General features: G+C 40.8%; 2 protein-coding genes across 2 annotated transcripts in view; one reads left to right on the forward strand and one right to left on the reverse strand.

The window, feature by feature from the left end:
• Window positions 1-282, forward strand: part of LOC138006351 (vesicular integral-membrane protein VIP36-like) — an 11,423-nt gene extending 11,141 nt beyond the window's left edge. Inside the window, exon 9 of the mRNA XM_068852620.1 lies at window positions 1-282. This exon is cut by the window's left edge and continues 1,029 nt beyond it. The gene's annotated coding sequence lies outside the window, so the exon portion shown is untranslated.
• LOC138006350 (catenin alpha-2-like) overlaps window positions 275-20,000 on the reverse strand; it is a 28,292-nt gene continuing 8,566 nt past the window's right edge. The window contains exons 6-26 of the mRNA XM_068852619.1: window positions 19,873-20,000; window positions 18,690-18,893; window positions 17,884-17,973; window positions 17,444-17,596; window positions 17,073-17,322; window positions 16,460-16,660; window positions 15,676-15,779; window positions 14,767-14,814; window positions 13,978-14,098; window positions 13,079-13,345; window positions 11,922-12,122; window positions 10,256-10,519; window positions 8,799-9,005; window positions 6,656-6,801; window positions 5,588-5,769; window positions 4,888-4,936; window positions 4,727-4,783; window positions 4,010-4,144; window positions 3,746-3,838; window positions 2,905-2,925; window positions 275-2,156 (exon numbers count right to left, since the gene is read on the reverse strand). The exon at window positions 19,873-20,000 is cut by the window's right edge and continues 46 nt beyond it. Coding sequence (XP_068708720.1) covers window positions 1,980-2,156; window positions 2,905-2,925; window positions 3,746-3,838; window positions 4,010-4,144; window positions 4,727-4,783; window positions 4,888-4,936; window positions 5,588-5,769; window positions 6,656-6,801; window positions 8,799-9,005; window positions 10,256-10,519; window positions 11,922-12,122; window positions 13,079-13,345; window positions 13,978-14,098; window positions 14,767-14,814; window positions 15,676-15,779; window positions 16,460-16,660; window positions 17,073-17,322; window positions 17,444-17,596; window positions 17,884-17,973; window positions 18,690-18,893; window positions 19,873-20,000 — 3,098 coding nt within the window. The 3' untranslated portion in view covers window positions 275-1,979. The remainder of the gene's footprint in view (window positions 2,157-2,904; window positions 2,926-3,745; window positions 3,839-4,009; window positions 4,145-4,726; window positions 4,784-4,887; window positions 4,937-5,587; window positions 5,770-6,655; window positions 6,802-8,798; window positions 9,006-10,255; window positions 10,520-11,921; window positions 12,123-13,078; window positions 13,346-13,977; window positions 14,099-14,766; window positions 14,815-15,675; window positions 15,780-16,459; window positions 16,661-17,072; window positions 17,323-17,443; window positions 17,597-17,883; window positions 17,974-18,689; window positions 18,894-19,872) is intronic.

Below are 20,000 nucleotides of genomic sequence, written 5' to 3' on the forward strand. Positions count from 1 at the left end.
TCCCTTAGTTTTCCAGTGAAAATTTGTTTGACACAAAGTCAAGATGTGTTGCGAATATTATGGTTGTCCGTTAAAGTTTCGCCCAAGAAAATGTTGGGAAAGTTGCTTTCACATGTCTAACCCCCATGAACAACTCCGATTTCCACGGCATGACGAAATGGCAAATCTTTATTTGACGACCTTAAAAGCAGCTCAAAGTTCTCACAACAGTAAACGACCCTTTTTATACCATTGTAAGTTCATATTTACTAACAGTAGTCAATACAACACAGTGTGATCTTTTGACCGTTTATTTAAAAGTGCTCCATTGGTGGTGCTCCGAAACGTAATGTCCCAAGAGGTTTCAACAACATTTACTTCATTTTGTAAGAGAAAAAACTGCAGAAAACCTTCCTATTCTAGGCGGGCCCCTTCAAAGTACTTTATTGGAATTGCAGCAGCTTTTAGCAACGCCAACGCTTCCTGAAAGAGACAAGAAAATCACGGCGCGGCGTTGGAGTTTTGTGCAACTGTGAAACGACTTGGAATTATAAACTTTCCGTTTTTCACGTTGCTGTTGACTAAGCTCTCTTCTCATGACGTAAAACTAGTACATCATTTACAATTGTTTCAAGGGAAATAACTTCTCCACCAAACAGAACGGTTGGTGAGTTCAACTCACTCTTCTATTCCAAGGACGTATGCGCCTATTTCACGCTATTAATAGTCCTACCAAAATAATGGAAAAGCAATTGCTGGATGCCCTTCAGGGTAAAGTTCTTCCTTGCATTTGCATACATTCAGAGATCACATGATAGCAAGTCACGTGACTTCGAGCTCAGTGCGAGTTTCAAAGTGTGACTGATGAGGGACGAAAACTAAAACTTGCGAAATTGAATTCTCCATTGTACATAACACCCGGAGATAAAAGACTTTCTAGAGAAGCTGAGAGAATCTGGCGATTCTGGAATTCCTTCTCGTTCAGAGACCCGTTTCTCGAAAGTCCCGAAAACTTTTCGGGCCCGAGAAGCAATTTGTGAAACTGCCAACCGCTTGTTTTGGAAATCGGATCTTTTCACATGTTTTCACGGCCAAAAAAAAAAAGAAGAATGACTGTGAAGTTTGACAACCTAAATCCTCTCTATTCTTGAGATACAAAGGGAATTGTGACACCCGAAAATGGCCCGTAACGTTTCGGAACTTTCGAGGAACTTGCCCGGGTTGCTCGAAGCATGGCTAGCGCGAACCAGCGTTAAATACCATGGAAACCTATAGGTTTTGATACCTCTTAACCAACGGTTAGCGCCAACCAGGCTTCGAGCCACCGGCCCCTGTCGTTCATCCCAACCCTTGAGGATACCTTATTTAAGACGCAATTTGACGAATTTTTCAAAGTGAAATAAGCAACTCTGTACCTGGAACACTCCATTCGTTCTTTCATTATTTTCTAAAAAGGAGTGCCCAAAATTTAAAACTAATATCTTACAGCAAAGTTCTTCCTATAATTGCAATGTGTGTACAAACCAAGGAGTTTGGCTACGTTCGTTATGCCGGCAACTCTTTGTTAATAATGCTAACATCAAGGGGAATCTGTGACGTCATGATGACATTTTGTCTTGCTGGACTGACATGAGAACTTGTTTCAAACGCGCATTGCTACTGAAATTGACTTCAGAAAATTAGAGGAACTTGTTAAACTAAGCTACTAAAGATTACCTTCTATAATGGGCTACAAGTTGACTTCTCGGAGGATTCACAAAAAGCACAATTAGATTGGCCGAGGAAAAAATTGTAATCAACACCGAATTCCCTTATACCAAGGCACTGTTTTAAACTTAACTGAAGGGTTGCTTAGCACCTTTAAGAAACATCTGCTTATCTGACCTCCCACAAAGAAAGCAAGACCAAGATTATACAAGTGGATGATAAAGCGAATATAGTCTAATTTTCCAACAAAGCGATGCGTGTCAAACTTAAAAAGAGAAGCCAGAGTTCATTATTCAGTAGAAGTCGGGTTGTCTTTTTATCTCCGAAGTGTCAAATTCCGACAGCGCTTGTATAGGTGATTCCTGTTTGACTTTTTCCGCCCGCTGTAACTGTGGTATGCGGTCATCTTTGTCAAGGTTAACAAGTGGTTTCTTTTCTGGAGCACGCATGCGCCAAGTGACACTGGAAGTCTACACAAAAATGCAAAATAAAATGTCATTATTTTGATAATGATTTTGAAATCGAGAAGGAACAAGCAAAACTTTAGGATTAGTATTTTTAACGTTCTCTTACAATTTCATTTTATTTTTTCAAAAGAAAATGGCTATGACAATTATGTATTCTTATGAAAAAGTTTTTCAAATTAGGTCAACCAATTGTGACGTATTTATAGTTATCATTATTATTTTTATATATACATATTTTTAAAGTTTATATATATAATTATATTATGCACAAAACAACGTTGACTTTTGATCTCCTAAATCCACACCAAAGACGACAAAATGTCCTAACCACACGATGAACAGCTGTCTGCGCGCACAAATTGCCCTGAATGAAAGCGGATCGCTGATTATTGTAAATTTATCCTTCTGTAACCACCCAAAAAAGCTGACGTGGAACGTAACCTCAAGGCGCGCTCCAATCGGCGTTCAAGTGTATTATCCGGAATAGGTCATTATTTAAGCTAGTAAATACCATATTTACAAAGCAAGGAAGCCCCGGATTCATGATGTGAACTGAATAGCTTCGTCATCGTGCGAGAGTTCAGTTTTCCACGTTATTCACGTTCAACACTGTAATTTCCCGATGCAACAATACATCCCTCGGGCTGGTTCCCCCGACCCTCTCAAATTTTCACATGGTCAGCTGACGATGTCAGATTTGTGAATAACGACATCTTTGACATTTTACAAAAGGAAGTTCAAGAAATCTTACCCTTGCTTCTCCCGATTTATGCTGCAGAAGGGAAGAAAAAAGCAAACGATTAGCATGTGATAGCACAAAAAAATTGTTAGAGCGACGAGGAACAAAATAATTGAATCACGAACATGAAGGGCCCCAATCAATAATCAATAGACCTTTTTGAAGATACGGCGGTCATTTCGATTTCTATTGTTTCAAATAGCTATTATGGGATGCACAGGGAGCAAATGCGTATTAATTTGCCCCCTGAGCATCCCATAATACGAGAGAAAGTAAGCCGAGGCTTACATAAGACGCGAACACCCCGTATAAATGGTACAAAATCTACGTTCACGGCTTTTTCTATCCTGGCCTGTGAGTTTATACTCGTATAAATAGTTCCTTTCGCGTATTATGTACGCCGCGGCCAGAGTAAGCCGCGGCTTATTTTCTCTCGTATAAACGGCCCTAATGTCTTTCGAAACAACAGAATTCAAAATGGCCGCTGTATCTGCAAAAAGCGTATTATTTGGCGTCGAAGTATGATAGTCCTAGCTGAAATTCAGGGGCTAAGAATCACAAGGGAGAAAATACAACTTGAAGCAAAGAGAACAGCATGGCCAAGTGGACGAGGGCCTCAGTTGAAAATCCAAAGATCTCCGTTGATAACTACCTGCAGTTGTCCTTGGTAGCCAAAAGATGAACAACTACGCGTCTTTTGTAAATGGCCAACCCTTGTGTCTCCCGTCAGTCCCATACCTTAAGCTAAGTTTATTTCCATTCACCATTTTTACTTCGTTAAACCTGGGAATCACGGCTTTACGAGAAGCGGCCAGTCGAGTATATTATTATGTTAAAGGAGGGAAAATCTTACCTTCGTATTTGCGACGTAAGAAGCCTTGACAGTTGAGATGACAGCGTTCATAAGATTCTTGGCAGCTGTGATAAGAGAAGTTGCACTGTCCAACTGAGAAAAAAAGAAAGTAGTATCAGAGTCTTTTGCAGTTCAAAGTTTAAATCTTTTAATCCATGTGATATTAGGAGCCTCGATCGTTTCTCCATCGGTGATTCACTATCATAACTATGCACCCTTCTGGTTGGTTGTCTCAGTGGATATGCCGGAAATAACGTAACTTACCCCTGATACGACAAGCTCTCCACTGATCATCTGTACATCAGCTTTCACTCGCGCTGTAATGGTCAGTTGGTGGGAGTAGAGAGCGATACGCTGTATGTAAGCCAGCAGGTCATTTTTGGAACTTGAATCAGGACACTAAGGAAAAAACAAGAGAGACAATGTCTATGTTCGTTGTTAATTGTAAAAAAAAATGTTAAAGCGCCTTCCGGTCAAAAATTACGCTGCGGGTACTTTCTTTCCCTATCACTACATTCTCACATTCTCTCAATTCCCAGGCAAAGCAAAATCAATTGTGACTTCCCCGGTCGCTCCTTCCCACTCTTAGATCTAACCTCGTGTATTTTCTTTGCGTAATGATTAGTCTCCGACGCTGGTACTAAATGAGAAGAGCTCGACCGAGTGCGAAGCCGCGACGTTGAAACGGGGTGGAGATCTGCCGCTTGTTTTCGCGGCTTCGCCACTCGCTCGGGCGCTCCGCACGAAACCCAAAGCTACGCAAGCTATGTCATAATTGGCTAATTGGATGGTCTGTCTCTGTTGTGATTGGCCAAAGTAATTATCTTGCTTTACGTTTGCCTCCACGCCACTACTGAAATGGAGTACTACGTCCTTTGGGCGACTGCAGTGCCTTATATGATGATTTGACAATCTGAGCGGAAGTAATCGTTCTAGTCAATATTCTTAACACCGTCGCATTGGAAAGTGTTCGATACTTACCCTCTGGGCTATTTCGGTCGCTTTCTGGTTCATCTTGGCTCCAGCTTTGGCAATTCTCTAAAACGAAAAGAAAAAGTTTTAATGAGCACACAATCGTTCGTATTCAAAATAAAGTTAGCCAATAACCGATCAATTGAAAATAAATTGCTTAAGCACGGTACCTTGGCAGCGTCAATAACATCCATAGTTGTTTTCAATGGTCCAGTTCCCCTGAAAAACGTGAAATAGCAGAAAATAATCAAAAATATCTGTGACGGTAGTAAAAAAATAAGTCATTTGTTACCAATCAAATGGGACAAAGGACTGAGCGGGGGCAAAAAGTGAATATAGATGGTTTTCAACCAATCTCTTGAGACCAAGATGACAATGATGGAATGTACAAACGAACAAAAGAAGTTCATGAGAGATCTTTTATTTTCGTCCACCAACATGACGGCGAAGACGTAATGTGAAAACTAGCCTGCAGAGCCGACATTTTTTGGCAGCAGAGGCTTGTCAAGACTAAATGTTTCGAACACAAGTCCGCCATTTTGAAAGCAGAGAGGGGTTGGCGCGAGCGATTGAGATGTGGGAGGGGTATTTTACTCCCCCTGCCCCCTCCCCTAGTACAAGTGTAAGTTGAAAGTCCTCTCCCCTGGGACATTTTTCACTCTCCCCAACTCTTCGTCACTTTAACTATCCAAGCTGGCGGCATTGTCCCTCGATCCCATCAAAATACGCCTGCCCTGTAGGCTAGGTGAAAACCATCTATATTATTGCGGAAATGCGTAGTCATACAAGTGTTACTGACTTAAACCTTAAAACAATAGTTTCATCGCTAAAGCAAGGGATTTGAACTTGTGTTAACTAATAATTGCCCACCTTGTAAAGTCTGACATTTCCATCATCATCATGCACATCTTCTTCGCCAGGATAATAATATCGTTTCCACTTTCGTCCCATTTAGTCAACTCTCTGTCTAGTTTCTTCTTCTCCAGCTTAAGTCCCTCAGTCAGCTGCTCAATCTTGGCTTTTTCTTCTGCCGGCAAAGCTCTCATGAGCGACTATTCAAGCAAAAAGACACCACATCGAAATTGCCAACATTGTGCAAAAATGCTAAATCCCAGTGGCTCTTAAATAGTTGGATTTTGCTTGACATATTGAAATTACAATAAGAAGAGGAGGGCAACTGCTAAAATCAACCCAAGCTTTTCACGACGAAAATGCCACGAAATACAAATTGAAAATGCAGCTGCTTGCAGGTACGCCTCCGTTTTCCACTGGCAGCAACGGAATATCACTTAAATTACAATAATTCGTTTCAAAAAGCTGATACAATCTTGTATCAGTTAGGAGCATACAGTTTATAGAAAAAAATTGACTGTGATAGCGTCTGTGTGTTTTATATTATTTACAAGAACACCATGTAAGAAGAGACTTTGAGTCCAGAACTTGTATGAAAGGAAAAGCGATTTTTCTGGACAGTTACGAACGACATTCAAGACTGAAACCAGGCGCACGAATCAAATACAGATAGAGATACACTTTTAAGCAAATGACGAAATAATGATTTATTGTTTTCTGAAAGGCAACAATAAAAAATACCCACAAAAACCCTTAACAACTCACAGAGACTTGGCTTATCTCATTAACTTGTATTTTTATACACGCCTTTTGACCGTTGTTGCCCGTTAAAGCTCTCGAATAACCCTAGGTCCTAAACTAACGGGGTATTTACAAAAGACCAGCACGAGTTACTATCCGCCTCCATACATTTATTCCTTTGCGTTTACATGAGACCGGCCTGACAATGAACTCAGACCGGTCTGACTTCAGTCGTCTCGGTTGCTGGACCGAGACGAGTAACTCTCGTAGCGGTTGCAAAAATTTCCTGTTCGTCCCGGTCTCATGTAAATACCCCCGAAAACTTTAATCTGTGACTCTCCCTACCCTTGCGCTTCTCTTGGACATGCTCTTGTCCTTGTCCCAGTCATCAGTGTCATCAAATTCGGATCGTGCTTCGTAATCGGACACGGCTCCTTCTCCTTCATAATCAGAAACTGGTTCATATTCCGATTCGGCTGCATTCATGGCGCCTGTACAACGAGAAATAATATCATCCAGACCGTAAGGGTTAGTTACACCTCTACGTCAGTTCAAGTGAATTTTGTTCATGAAAATCCTTTAACAAAAGTTGCGTTTTCATTTTTTTCCACAGACCTTTCCGAAACCAAAGAAAGCAATTCATACGCCATTAACGTAAACTTGGCAGTTTTACGTGCTTACATGTCCTATTCCTTCTGTCAAGATCCTCGAAATAATTTGCTTCGAGACCTTCTTCAAGGTAATGATAATCAGAGTGCCCATTTTCAAACTGACGTCAGCCCCTACAGTGGGTCAGCACTCACGATTGCTCTCTCTCTCTCTTTCTTTCCAATCAAGTTACATAACGAAAATATACCTTCATTTCATTTATGCATTCAGCGATAAAGCCCATTGAGAGACAACAATAGGATACGAACTACCTAACACAGGCCGATCCCCGAGGGTAAGTGAGCGTAACGAAGACTAGGCCATACAACGCACAGACCACAACACCGGGAACACCATGCCCCGCCCTTTGCGAAGAGCGTGTGGGTTATTTTACGTCCCACAAAAAATCCGAGCGCTGCTCGGCAGGAGTGGAAGCTACGACCTTCCGATTACTAGTTCGGATGCTTTACGGAGACTCGTGGTTCACGTGACAATTGACCGACTGCATAAATGGCGGCCAAAAAATATTCTTTTGCCGTTGTGCTAATCAGACCAATTAGCCTCGTTCTAAAGAAACCTTTCATTTGTATTTTGGCCGTGCTAAGGAGGCTATTGGGTCTAATTAGCACAAAGACAAAGGATTATCTTTTTGGCCGCCAGTTACACATTCGGTCTATTGTCCGGCTATAGAGTGTTTTCACTTGACGTCACGGCGGCCATCTTGGTGTTCCTAAACAATGGAACGGCGGTCATGTTGGTGTTCCCAACTAATCTTCCGGGAATTGAGTTCTGTTATCATGTAATCGTTTTCTTTTGTTTCGGTCGAAAAACAAGTTTACTGATCACGTGAGTGAAAACGGTCTACAGTGCCAGGATTAGGGAGTTCATGATCAAGAAACCACGGCTACGGCAACGCCAAAATTGCTTAAAAGAACCAAAATGATCGTGTTGCTCGCATTTTTGAACGTTTCTCTCCCGTACTTGTCAAAACTACGACCATGTGGACAAACTACAATGAATCTCTCAGTCTCACTCTTTACTTCAAATCCTTCTGTACCAATCCAGTTGTAGGACACTTTGCCCACATTGTATAATGTAAACAACATGGAATAATCATGAAATACTTAGAATAGCTCAATCTTATATTTTGAAGTGACGTTTTCGTGGCTGCAGCCGTCGTGGTTTCTTAAACTCCCTATTGGGGACTTGTAGATCTACGACGGCGATGGTCGACGAAATCGTCACCTCAAAATATAACTTGGCTCGATCATAAGTCTCGTTCACGTCCTACAATATGGGCGAAGTATCCTACAAATAAATTGGTACGAGCGGTTTTAAAGTGAAAACAGAGAATGAAATATTCTATGTTCCATGCTTACGTTGTCGTCAAAACCTCAAATTTGGTGATTTCACGTCGTCGTTATGCAGAGAACCGCCAACATACTTTCTAAAATCAGTCCTGCACGGGCAGCACGATTATTTATGCTCTTTTAACCAATGATATTATTGTTTTGTGACGTTGTCGTAGTCGTTATCGTCGTTTCGTAGCACCGACGACGAATACGACTACGCGTACGAGATCTGGACGCAAGTTCTAAGGAGCATGCGCAAAGTCTCAAATCTCGTACTGCGGACTCATAGTACGACGAGTTTGAAATGAAAAGTCGTAGTGGGAAAACGAGTTGGACCGCCGACCTTAAAGTCGTTGAAATTTACTTTGCATGTTTTAAATGCGCTTTAGAAGAGTAATACAGACATGAACAACTCAAAGCGAGTGATAATATATTGCCTGCCAATGAACTGGTTTATAACACAACCTCAAGATTGGTAAATAACTCACTTATTTCTTCCTCTACAGATGGACTGGTTATCATCTCCTCGATAACAGCTGGTCCTTTATATCGCGGCTGGCTCACCACCTTAGCCCATTTGACTTGCTCAGGGCCAGTGTAACCAACGAAGGCCCAAGAGCCATGGAACCCGGGATGAACATTTCCAGAAGCACCTATGTCATAAAGTGCCTCCTTCGCATCGTTCACTGAGGTTCCTGCAAAAATTAGAAATGGCACATTTAACGAACTTATCGAAATTAAGCAAGGATGTGTAAGGGGAGCAGGGCACCAATATGGCCCGCGTTAGATCCCAGACTCAACGTCATACATATGTGGGTTGTGTTTGTTGCTTCTCTACTCTGCTCTGAGGTTTTTCTCTGGGTACTACGCTTTTTCCCGTCTTCTCAAAAGAACATTTGATTTGAGTTTAATGTACAATGTCCCCTAATTAGTGCACCAGCATTTAGAGACTTAAAACGTAAAAAATTTTTTCTCAATGCGCGATCGGGCGGAATTTTGCGAATCCTGCAATCTGATTGGCTCTGGGAGCGGGCGGAATTTTTCTACCTTGACACCGAATCCGTTAACATACAGAAGTTTTAGTGTTTCAAAAAAGATCTTTATTGGACAAGAGGTTTGTAAATGGAATTCAAAGAAAAATATTTCTCTTTGAAACGTTCAGTTTGTCAGTAGCTTACTGCAATTTCTGGCATAGCGTGGACCCTGAGAAAAATGCTGGCTTGACAAGAACTCGAACCAGTGAGCATGCCATTGCACTTCGCACTGATCGCTTTAAGGGGGTGGCACTTAACTACAGAAAGACCATAGTTGCTAAGGAGGATTTTTAGTCAAAGAGCCCTACAAAAAGGTTGCATGGGTGGTTCTATAAAGAAACTTTTTCAATGGAAATCTGACATTACTTCAATCAGAATGCGCATGCGCAACTGCTGCGTTAAAAAATTGTGAAAAATATAGTTGACTCACTCATTTTAAGGCATTTTCTGTTTTGGTCACGTGATTTGCCAAATATGGTTGTGAGTCGAACCAGACAAACAAATGTTAAATAGAACACACTTGGCAAAAAATGGTAACTGTACAGTTGAAGGGATCCATAGAAACAGCTTGGTAGTTAAGGGCCACCCCCCTTAACAACTGAACTATCAAGCCAACAGGACGTGATTAAAGTGCATTTTTTCATAGCGTTGGGACGAGAAGGAACTTTTTCGCTTGATACATCAGTTAACCCTTTCCAGCATTAAATCGTCTGGCATAGCCAGAGTAAATCTATACGTGTGGCTCTTGGTGGTGAAAGGGGCAACCATTACTCTCTGATTGTAGTGGAAGGGAATTCACGCATTTTCAAAGCACAGAAAACTTCTAGTCCTAAATTGACTTCATTTATTGTGATACGCAGTATTACCACACTTAATCTTATTTATGCACTTAAAGATGTCCCAGTACTTACCAGTGCTTCCTTGGGTACCAATCAGCACTATTCTCTCCTGGGGAAGCTGTTGTAAGAACGTTCCCATTTTCACTCCCTCCCCCTTAGATGAATCAGCCGTGTCGAAATTCGCTGCCATAATAAAGTTTCTGTCGCTATCCAAGACGACAATGTTATGTCCCCGGAGCATCGGTGATCGCTCAATTCCATTGACTTTGATTGATGTTCGGCCTGTTCCCTTTGGATCGTCCTCTCCCTCAGCAACGATGCTCACTTTCACCAAACCTGTCAAGATGTGAAAATTATCAAAATGTCGAAAGATGTGCGCCTTTAACGCCCTATGTTCAGTCACCTCCCCACACACTTGCCCCTACAATTTCCTTTGGCCAATCGCGAATACCCAACTAGACAGAAGGACCAATTAGATTTTGAAGAAAATCCATGCCGCCAGTGTCAGAGCGCGGGAAAAACCGGGTGCGATTAATTAACAACAGTGATTTTCTACTTCGCTTTTGGCGAAAATTGTAAAACGGTTACTCCGACTATGACTTCAGCTCTTTGTCAGTGTCGGTTTCAAGAGGAGAAAGCACTCTATAAAACTTTCAAACCATTTTTTCCGATTTGTAGGAATCGTGAAAGACAATGCACCTTATTATAAATATATACATATATATACAGATGGCATATTATATACATACATATGTACATATGGCAAGCAATTCTAAGGCCAAACGGAGCACCGGATTGGCTGGATTTCGGTCAGGATTTTACAATACGGACCATTACCATGGAAACGGGCCATTTCCGTACCTTTTCTCTCTCCCGGGAAATAGACCGATTCGGCTAACTCAATCTTGTACCCAATTCAAATACTTTGAGAATTAAACGTTTTGTTCCAAGCATTTCCATATCATTTATATTTGAATGCTACATTACCATGCAAACAAACACACCAGAGAGATTTGAATTGGGTACAACATTGAGTTAGCCGAATCGGTCTATTCAAGTTAAACGAAAAACAAAAATTTTTCAAAGAGCGGAATTAATCTTTTTTTTCATCACGACAGTACAATTATAGTCCCCTAGGTTAAACTCTCATTTTACAGATTAGGTCTGAGTGCCCATTTCAGTGATCAAGTTTAAACTTTCGTTTATCTTATTGCTATAGCAATATTTAGGTCTAGAAACTGATTTAGAATGGTTACTTTTTTAGAGTTATGGTTGGTGTGTATATCCATGAGATCCTTGCCCGGAATTTAGTTTTACATGTAAAAGGTTACCCGTTGAAAGTTCGCTGATAGAAGACGAAAATTACGAACATTCACCAAGCGGAGAAGTGTGCGATCGCTCAAAGAAACGATGCCATATAATAAACAATTTACTGAACTCACCTGCTCGAGACCCTACTGGGGAATTTTAGTCTTCGGTCGTTTTTGAAAGGACATCGCTGCGCTCGGTCCGTACTGGCGCGCCATTGGACCAATATTTTCAGTTGAACTTAGTTTTCATCGACAAATGGAAGCCAAAGGTAAGAGCACATTTTAAAAAGGCTTTTGGTTTAGGAAAGAGAAGTCTTTTAGTATGTTACGAGTGTGTAATAACTTAAAGGCTCTTTTAAGCCGAACATGTAGATTTCTTTCCAAGATGGCGTCTTTTGATATTTCCTGGGAAACAATACGAGACACACCTTTCTGCAATGCAGGAGTTGGTATCACCTGCGCCACAATCGAGGGTCCATGGTATCTGGGACGTACTTCTGTTCTGGTGTAAAATCTGGGTGAGGTACCAGTGCAGCCAGAAAAAGCATACGATCCATGATAACCAGGGTCAAACGGTCCTTGTGCTCCAAGACGCTCCAGCGCTGGTGCAGCAGCGCCAACGTTGTTACCTAAACGACAAGCGAGCGTTGAACATGATGCTTTCTGGGCGGTTTACAATTGTTATTGTAAAACCAAAAAATTAAAGAAATTATTTTAGCCAATCACGACAGAGGCTGGGAGTCATTTAAATGAGCCAATCAGAAATCAAAGCATGTGTCATGCAACCGGTGCTATGCACGGGAAAGCGTGTAAGTTTGCCTCTGATTGGTTGATTATGTGACGCGTTGAGCAAATCACTGCACGTGGTAATAAAAACTCAAGGCAATGGTCAAATCACTTACAACACAAGTTGTATACCGCTCAAAAATCAGGGCCCATCGTTAACAAAAGCTGAACACATCGATGGTTATCTACCACCCGTAAGGTTATGGCGGACAGTTCCTTCATTGGTACAAACGCAATTGCAGAAAACATCCGATAATATTTCACTGTCAGACAAAAGACTGGTTTCTCATTTGCTGCAGAATTTCAGAATAGGTAAAGTGGTTTAGTTTCTTCGCGCTGACGAAGGGTTAACGCTGGACACGTCATCTTTCAAATTTCTTTACGGTGGTCAATTTACCATATCACCCCAGTTCATAAACGTATCTCTGTGGTGCAGAATTTGCCAACTTCTCTCTGAGCAAGCGTGCCACTAAGAAGACTCACGTTGGAGTAGGAGAGAGGGAAAATAAGGAGATATAGAAGGAACGCTAGACAAATTACACCTTAAACATCTATAGTTGCATTTGAGAATTTGTAGGAGTACGACTCTATAGAGCCAGCAGACCAGCGAGATACAGTCATTGTCCATTCAGGTTCTAGTCTTTCAATGGGTAGAGCATAAGATTGGTGTTACAGAGGGCATAGGTTTGAATCCTACCTAGAACTCTGATTTTTCAGTCGTCCTTTCGCTTGCCGCAAAGCATCCTTTCCACGGCCTTATTACACCTCAAACATCTATATATAGTTGCAATGTACATACCTTGTTCTCTACCATTGACACCTTGAGTTGCAACAAGAACAACATGATCCTCTGGGAGTTGATCAAGAAACTGTTTCATTGCAGGACCCTCTCCTGCATTGGTGTTGAAATTCTTTGCTGCCACAACTTCACCAATTGGATCAAGAACTACCACGTTGTGTCCTACTTTCCTTGGGCAGTGTTCCACACCATTGACCTTGATTGATGACACACCCATTCCACCTTCGTCCTCACCTCCCTCCGCACGCACGTCAAACTGAACCTTACCTGGAATGTGGCAAGTAAAAGTGGAAATTAAAGGTATTCGGCAAAAAAGCTATCTTGAGAACATAAATATTATTTTGGATCTATAGCAGAGATTGAAGTGATGTGGTTTAAGGTCCAAGATGATGAACAAACTGATAAAATTGATGACCTGGGTGATGATAAAGATAACGGAAATGATGATGATAATGATGATGATGATTGGTTTTGTAGTTCTTTCTCTTCCTTGAACTAACATTTCAAGGGATTTTGGAGGTTTTACATAATTTATGATTGTGGTTTCTTTCCGACAATTAGGACAACTAAAACCATGCTCTCCTGTCACTCTGATCCTTGAAACTCAAATTCCATAGTTCTCATAGCTTCATTGCCTGGTTTCTCCATATTGTTCGTTCCATTTCAAATTGAAAAACGATACTTTATTGCCATTTGGAAATCTGGTTAAGACAAGGAACAACTTTTTAAAGTTTTTCGATCAAAAATTCACTTTTTCAAGAAAATCTTAACTCAATTTTCAAAAGCACGAACTCTTTTTAATACTCAAAAATAAAGGAAAAACATGCAATGTACAACCGCCCCAAAGTTTCAAAGAAAGACTCCACCAATGAAACATACAACATACTGGTACCACATACCGCTGGCTTTCAGTTGTTCATAGGCAGCTTGTTCCCTCGCTCGTGCTTGAGCCTCCGCAAACAGCTCAGGAGAATTATCTTCCATCTCAATCTCTTCCCCAACTCCTGATAAATCACGTCTCTGGAAAATTAAGCCATGATAAGAATTTTAGGAGACCTATATCGGTAAAGGCAGTTAAGGCCTACATCGCACATGATTGGGTGCCCAGGAACGCGAGGGCTGGAACTGGTACCTTCAAAACTAAGCAGGTAGGACATGCAAGAGCCTGCCCTACCTGCAACCCAGCCACAACCCTGCCAGACAAACCCAGCCACAGCTCTAGTACCTGTCACACTGAACTGGAAAGAACATACTATGTATATGTAGTTAACAAGTACATGTAAGTAATACTTCAAAAGGGAAAGGAAGGGAGAGGACACTAGAAAATGCAAGCTACACAAAACACCTGTATGCTGTGCAGAGTAAAATTACGAGCACATGCAAAGGGTACACGCACAGACCACATCAGAATACCGCTGACACAGTAAACGCCAGAACAGTCTCTGACATTACTCCCAGAACAGCAACGCAACACCCGACAATGCCAAATGCTAATGCAGACCACACTGTACACCCATAAATGCCAGCGCCACGCCAAGCACTGAGTACGCTTCTCCTACTTGTTAACGAAGTTAAATTAAGTACTTAAAGCTTAAGAAAACACCATAACTCTATAACTCAAAACAAGGCTCTTCTTGCTTCTACCACAGTGTTTGTGAAAGGGTAAAATAAAATTAATGTTTTCTTACTCTTCCAGCCAGCACAGCCTTCCTGATGTCCCTGATGCCTTCATAAACCTAAAAACAGCCACAGAAATTTCTATTTATTTGACAACCAAACAAGTCAGAGACTATTAATTTCAAGCTGCAACTTGAAAGCTAAAAGTTTATCAAATGTTCACTTTGCTTAAAGAGGCACTAATGGTAAGCTTATGCAATGAGAAAGTTGTTGCCCCAAGACTCATGGATAGCAACATGAGGTCTGATGTTTCCTGGCCATTGTGGAATATTTATGTCTAAAAGAATGTTGTGAAGGTCTAGAGGATGTTACTTTGACTCAGGTAGAATGGAGAAACCACCTCGTGGTCATTGTTGAAGACAATGTTACAGCAATAACAGTAACAGCATGACAGCAAACAAGAGAAAATTAATGAAACGCTTTGGTTTTGCCACTCCAAAATGGGCAGAGAAACACTTATCAGGATAATCAATCCTGATCTTATCAAAATCTTATTTACAGTGAGTCCCATTACAAAAAGAACCACATGCTGCATGCAACAGTTAAATGTGACATTGACACAAATCCAGGGACAAGAGCCCACAGATTGGGGAAGGGATGGGGGGGAGGGGGGTTGGGTTAGGGTTGGGGGGGGGGGGGCAAGACATACTGTATGCTGGAAAAGCCCCTGTATGTATTCTTATTTGAATTCTTGAGCAAGATCATCCAAACAGCTCCGAAAACCATTCACACATTGATTTGATTTTTCAGCAAGTTAACTAATCAGAAGCGACATGGAACCACAAAGTACATGTAATTAGTTTAGTTTTCTTGAGTATCATTGGCTTTTTACATGATACACAATAAAATTTCAGAAATATTTGCAGTGTTCACGGTTTTCTGATTTTCACAGTGATGTGAAAAACGTTTTTGTCACTCACCAGCTTAGATACATCAATGAACTGTGCTTCATCCACCTCACCATGGGGATCTTTGGCTAGAGTTGTCACTGATCGCTCAACAATCTGAGCAAAGTGTGGAATCACTGAGAGTAAAACACAAAAAAATATATCTAACTGCATTAAATGAACCAATAAAATGACTGTGTTCCATAGCAGTGAACTCTTTCTATCACAAGGTCCATCTGGTCAGGGCAGCTGGATTTTCCCAACAGAACACTTTGCAAGACATTCTCTGTCACAGAAGCCACAGTAAATAATCATTTACAAGACCATTTCATGCTTAGATGGGAGCCTGTTTCTTTATGTTAAAAAGACTGCGTGAATGACATGATCAGACAAGGAGAGGTGCCTGAGAAGCTGAGGCTGCCTGGCCCCACAACCTGTTCCAGAGGGTAACCAAGACAACCCTGTGAGTGGCCTTCACCCAGACACAGTCACACTGCTAACCACTGGAAAACTTAATATATAATTTACCCAATACTCACCACATGGAAGGCAAGGAGGGTCGAAGAAAACTGGCAAATGTGAACCTCCACAGGAAAACCGTGAATAAGGTGAACGCACGCACACGTGCGGAAAAGTGCTGACAAATGCAAGAGAGCTGTAAATGCCTATGACTGCTCCCAATAATCTAAACAGGAAACTGCTGACCCACACTGTCTCAAGTTTAACTTAATAGCCTAAATTGCATTTGGCCACATTAAATTTAAAAATTAAAAATATGACATACAAAATGGAGCAAATAACAATACAAGCAATGTACCTTCATTGCGCATAACCAAAACAGCCCTCATGACATTATCAGTGTAAGGTCCTTGTTGATAATTCTCCATTTCGGCAGTAACCACATCTTCAAGCCTGGCAGTGCGGCCACGTATCTGTCCAGAAGTCCTGTCAACTGTTTGCGGGTCTTTATCTTGCAAAGCTTGCACACATTTGTTCACATCTTCCAGAATGTGGGCCTCTGTTGAAAAACCACATAGGGGGTACCAGTAGTTTGATTTTTTTACTCTTTTATATCAAAATGTAACTTACTTGTATAAAACCCATCGTCCGCACCTATGGAATCACATTGAGGCTGAGTTTTTCTGTCCAGGTGCATTCTAAGCACTTGTGTCTTACAGACAACTGAAAAATTCAGGTGGCTCCAACGTTATTCGATGTACATTTCTTTACCGGTACTCAGTTGCTGAGGTTGAATTTCATGGCCTCCATACTTTTTCTGGGAAAGAGATGGGTTGACCATCTACATGTAAGTCCCAACAAGCCAATAATATTTATAATAATTATATCATTGTCTAATGAACTAAGCATCATAGCTACATGTAGGTGCCCTGTAAACTTGGCTAGAAAGTTTGCAGGCTAACAAAAGTCACCTGTTGTTGACAAAAATTCATCAATGCTGGTAATGTCATCAACAGCTTCAGTCAGGACTTGCAGCTGCTGTTCCCATGCTTCCTTGAAAACATCCATGTTCTCACGTGCTACCTTACTGTGGGGACGTGCAGCGAGAGTGCGAGCAGCATTTATCACTTGAGGACACAGACTTTGCAGGCGCTTGGCTGCTAGTCTCACCATCTTAACTTTCTCAGGGTTAACTGACATCGAACAAGCAAGGTTGGCCACCTACAGAATTGTAACAAACACTATTAACAAGATTGTAAAAAAGAATTCAAAGTTTTCAGTCTTAGGAACCAGTAGATTCTCTAGATTTTCTGAGAAAGTATTAATTAAACTGAGGAATCACCTCTTCAAGTTTTGCAGCATGATCAGTGAACAGCTTGGCACATTCCTCTACTTCTCTTTCATTCCCTGCTTGTGCAGCTTCAACTAACATAAGCAATGGCATTGTGGTTTCCAAGAAAGAATCAGATACGTGGTCCACAACTGCACGGCGTAACTACAAACAGGAAATAAGTTGCAGTTCTTTACATCAACAGGCTTTGGGTAGGCTGTACTATGGCCACTCCTGCTGGTCAAATTTACTAACTAATAGGGTTTCCAAGTCACATGCAGTTGTCATTAATTTTTTACCTGTTTTTTACATGTACTTAAAGCACCTTCATCTCCTGGTCCTTTTGGATGTGGGTTAAGAATATTAAAATGACTTTTCAAAGAAAATAATAACTGCTATAAAGTATTCTTATTCACTGAGCTTTCCATTGGATTTATAAAAGTTTCATTTACCTGACCTCGCAGTTCCCGTGTCCTCTTGCACATTTTCTCTAAAGCTTGATCTAGTGATCCACCAGGTGTTGCTTTTTTCTTACCCGTAGCCTTCAAGTATAAATAAATAAGTTAAACTGATATATTCAAACTTGTTTAAGCCAGAATTTTTCACGCTTTCCTTTCGTGTACTGCATAGGTAACGTTCCTAACAGCAATGGTCCAAGAGGCAGCTAATAGATAGGTGGCATATAAAAGAGAGAGACATGTCAATTCTTTTAGCTGTGAGAGCTCAACAAAACTAATCTGCTTTTGGAAAAAACATTAAGAGGGTTTTTAAACAAACCAGAACTTATACAGTACGGTCCTTGAAAAAAAAAATCATTCAATGTATTATTCCTTCCTTTTCATTGGCCGAGAGCCCACCACATAACCTGTAAATAACTGCCTACAATAAATGTTTTGCTGCAAATAATATTCTGCTCATGTGTAATTGAAACCACACTCTTGTGTGAAAATGGCAGTTCACTTTCCTGAGCTTTCAGAAAGTGATTTAATTGTTGGGAATTGTGAAAAACAACTCAGTCATAAAATGATGAAACAATGATAATTATTATTGAACTCGGTTACCGCAAAAGATCGTGATTTGTAAGGTCAATAACATATAATTTTTGTTTTTCTGCTCACCACTGACAAATCATGATATTATCAAGTTTTAGTTACTATTTTGTTAGAGTTCTTCAGTTTGGATAAGAAGCTCAGTGCCAGGACTACTTGAGTTAATAAAAACTAAAGTTAACAGCACAAAATTTATCAAAAACTCTTACATGATCCATGTACTCTGAGAGGAGATCCTGAAGTGCTTGTCTCACTCCGTTACAACTAGCAATGATCTTGTCACGCGTGTCATCTCTTGTTGAGATAGAGTCTGCCAATTGAGCTGCTCCACCAATAATGCTTTCCAGGCGTTGTTCTAATGTGGGACGGGTTCGCTTCTCAGAGTAGGCACTGGGGTCCATTGCAATTTGCGACTGAAATATGGATACCACATGCCTCTTAACTGCTTGTTGACTGAGTTAAGGTGCCAGTGATAATTTCAATGTTCCAGTTAAATACAAAGGTAATCAGTAAAATTAATCGTGTCATTGGAGGCACTTGTAAACCAGCAGTTTCAATAACTGTTGAAGTAGATGCCAGCGCTGATCAATGTAAGCGGCGGTCGCTCTTTTCTTTCACAAGGGTTTGAATGAAAAATCAACGCAGAGTAAGCGGCGGTGAGAGGCAAATTTCTGACAACATAGAAGATAGTACCGCAAGTGACAGGTTTCTAATGAAACCCCAGGTAATGGCCGCAGAATTTGTACAAAACATCACAAAAGCATGGCTGTACCAAAGTGTCACAACTTCAGGCTCATTGGACAGTGAAACAAACATGTACGATTAACAGGTGTATATAGGAAAAATTAATGTTCAGTTTGTATTGTCAATGCAATAAAGCAGTCATGCTTTTCTATTAATATAAAGAGTACAGGGGCAGCTATTTTGTCCAGCATTTCTCAGATTTTACAAGTAATCAGGTTATTCCTGTGCGAATCTGAAAACCATGAACAGTTTGATTTGACTTTAACATTTCCCACTGCACAACAACCAATCAGAAGCAACATGAAACCACAAACTAATTACTGTTAATGGTTGCAGTTCAGTTTTCTCTTGCATGATTGGCTTTTTACTTGAAATACAATAACATTTCATTAATATTTCTTATGTTCACGGTTTTCGGATTTTCACAGTATTGTATGAAGCTGCTACCATTTGAGAGGATATGGATGATTCTAGAGTCAAACATTGTTTGCATTCTGAATTTAACATTTTGATTTGGGTGTTAAAACACCATTCAATAACCAAGCATCGGGTCCTGAGCTTGAGGAAAGTTTCATTACTTTTAAGGGCTACCACAACTGTTACAGTATACAGTGCAGCTGACTTTCATACAAATCATGCTAAACTTACATCAAAGTCATCTAAGGCTGTTGCCAGAGCTCCTGGGGTTTCCAGTGGGTGTGGCCCACTTGTACCAGTGGCCTGAGTTGCACCAGAAATGGCATTTACTGCCTCTGACATTTGCTTCATCACAAAAT

This window comes from Montipora foliosa, chromosome 6, assembly GCF_036669935.1.
Source record: "Montipora foliosa isolate CH-2021 chromosome 6, ASM3666993v2, whole genome shotgun sequence".
NCBI lineage: Eukaryota > Metazoa > Cnidaria > Anthozoa > Scleractinia > Acroporidae > Montipora > Montipora foliosa.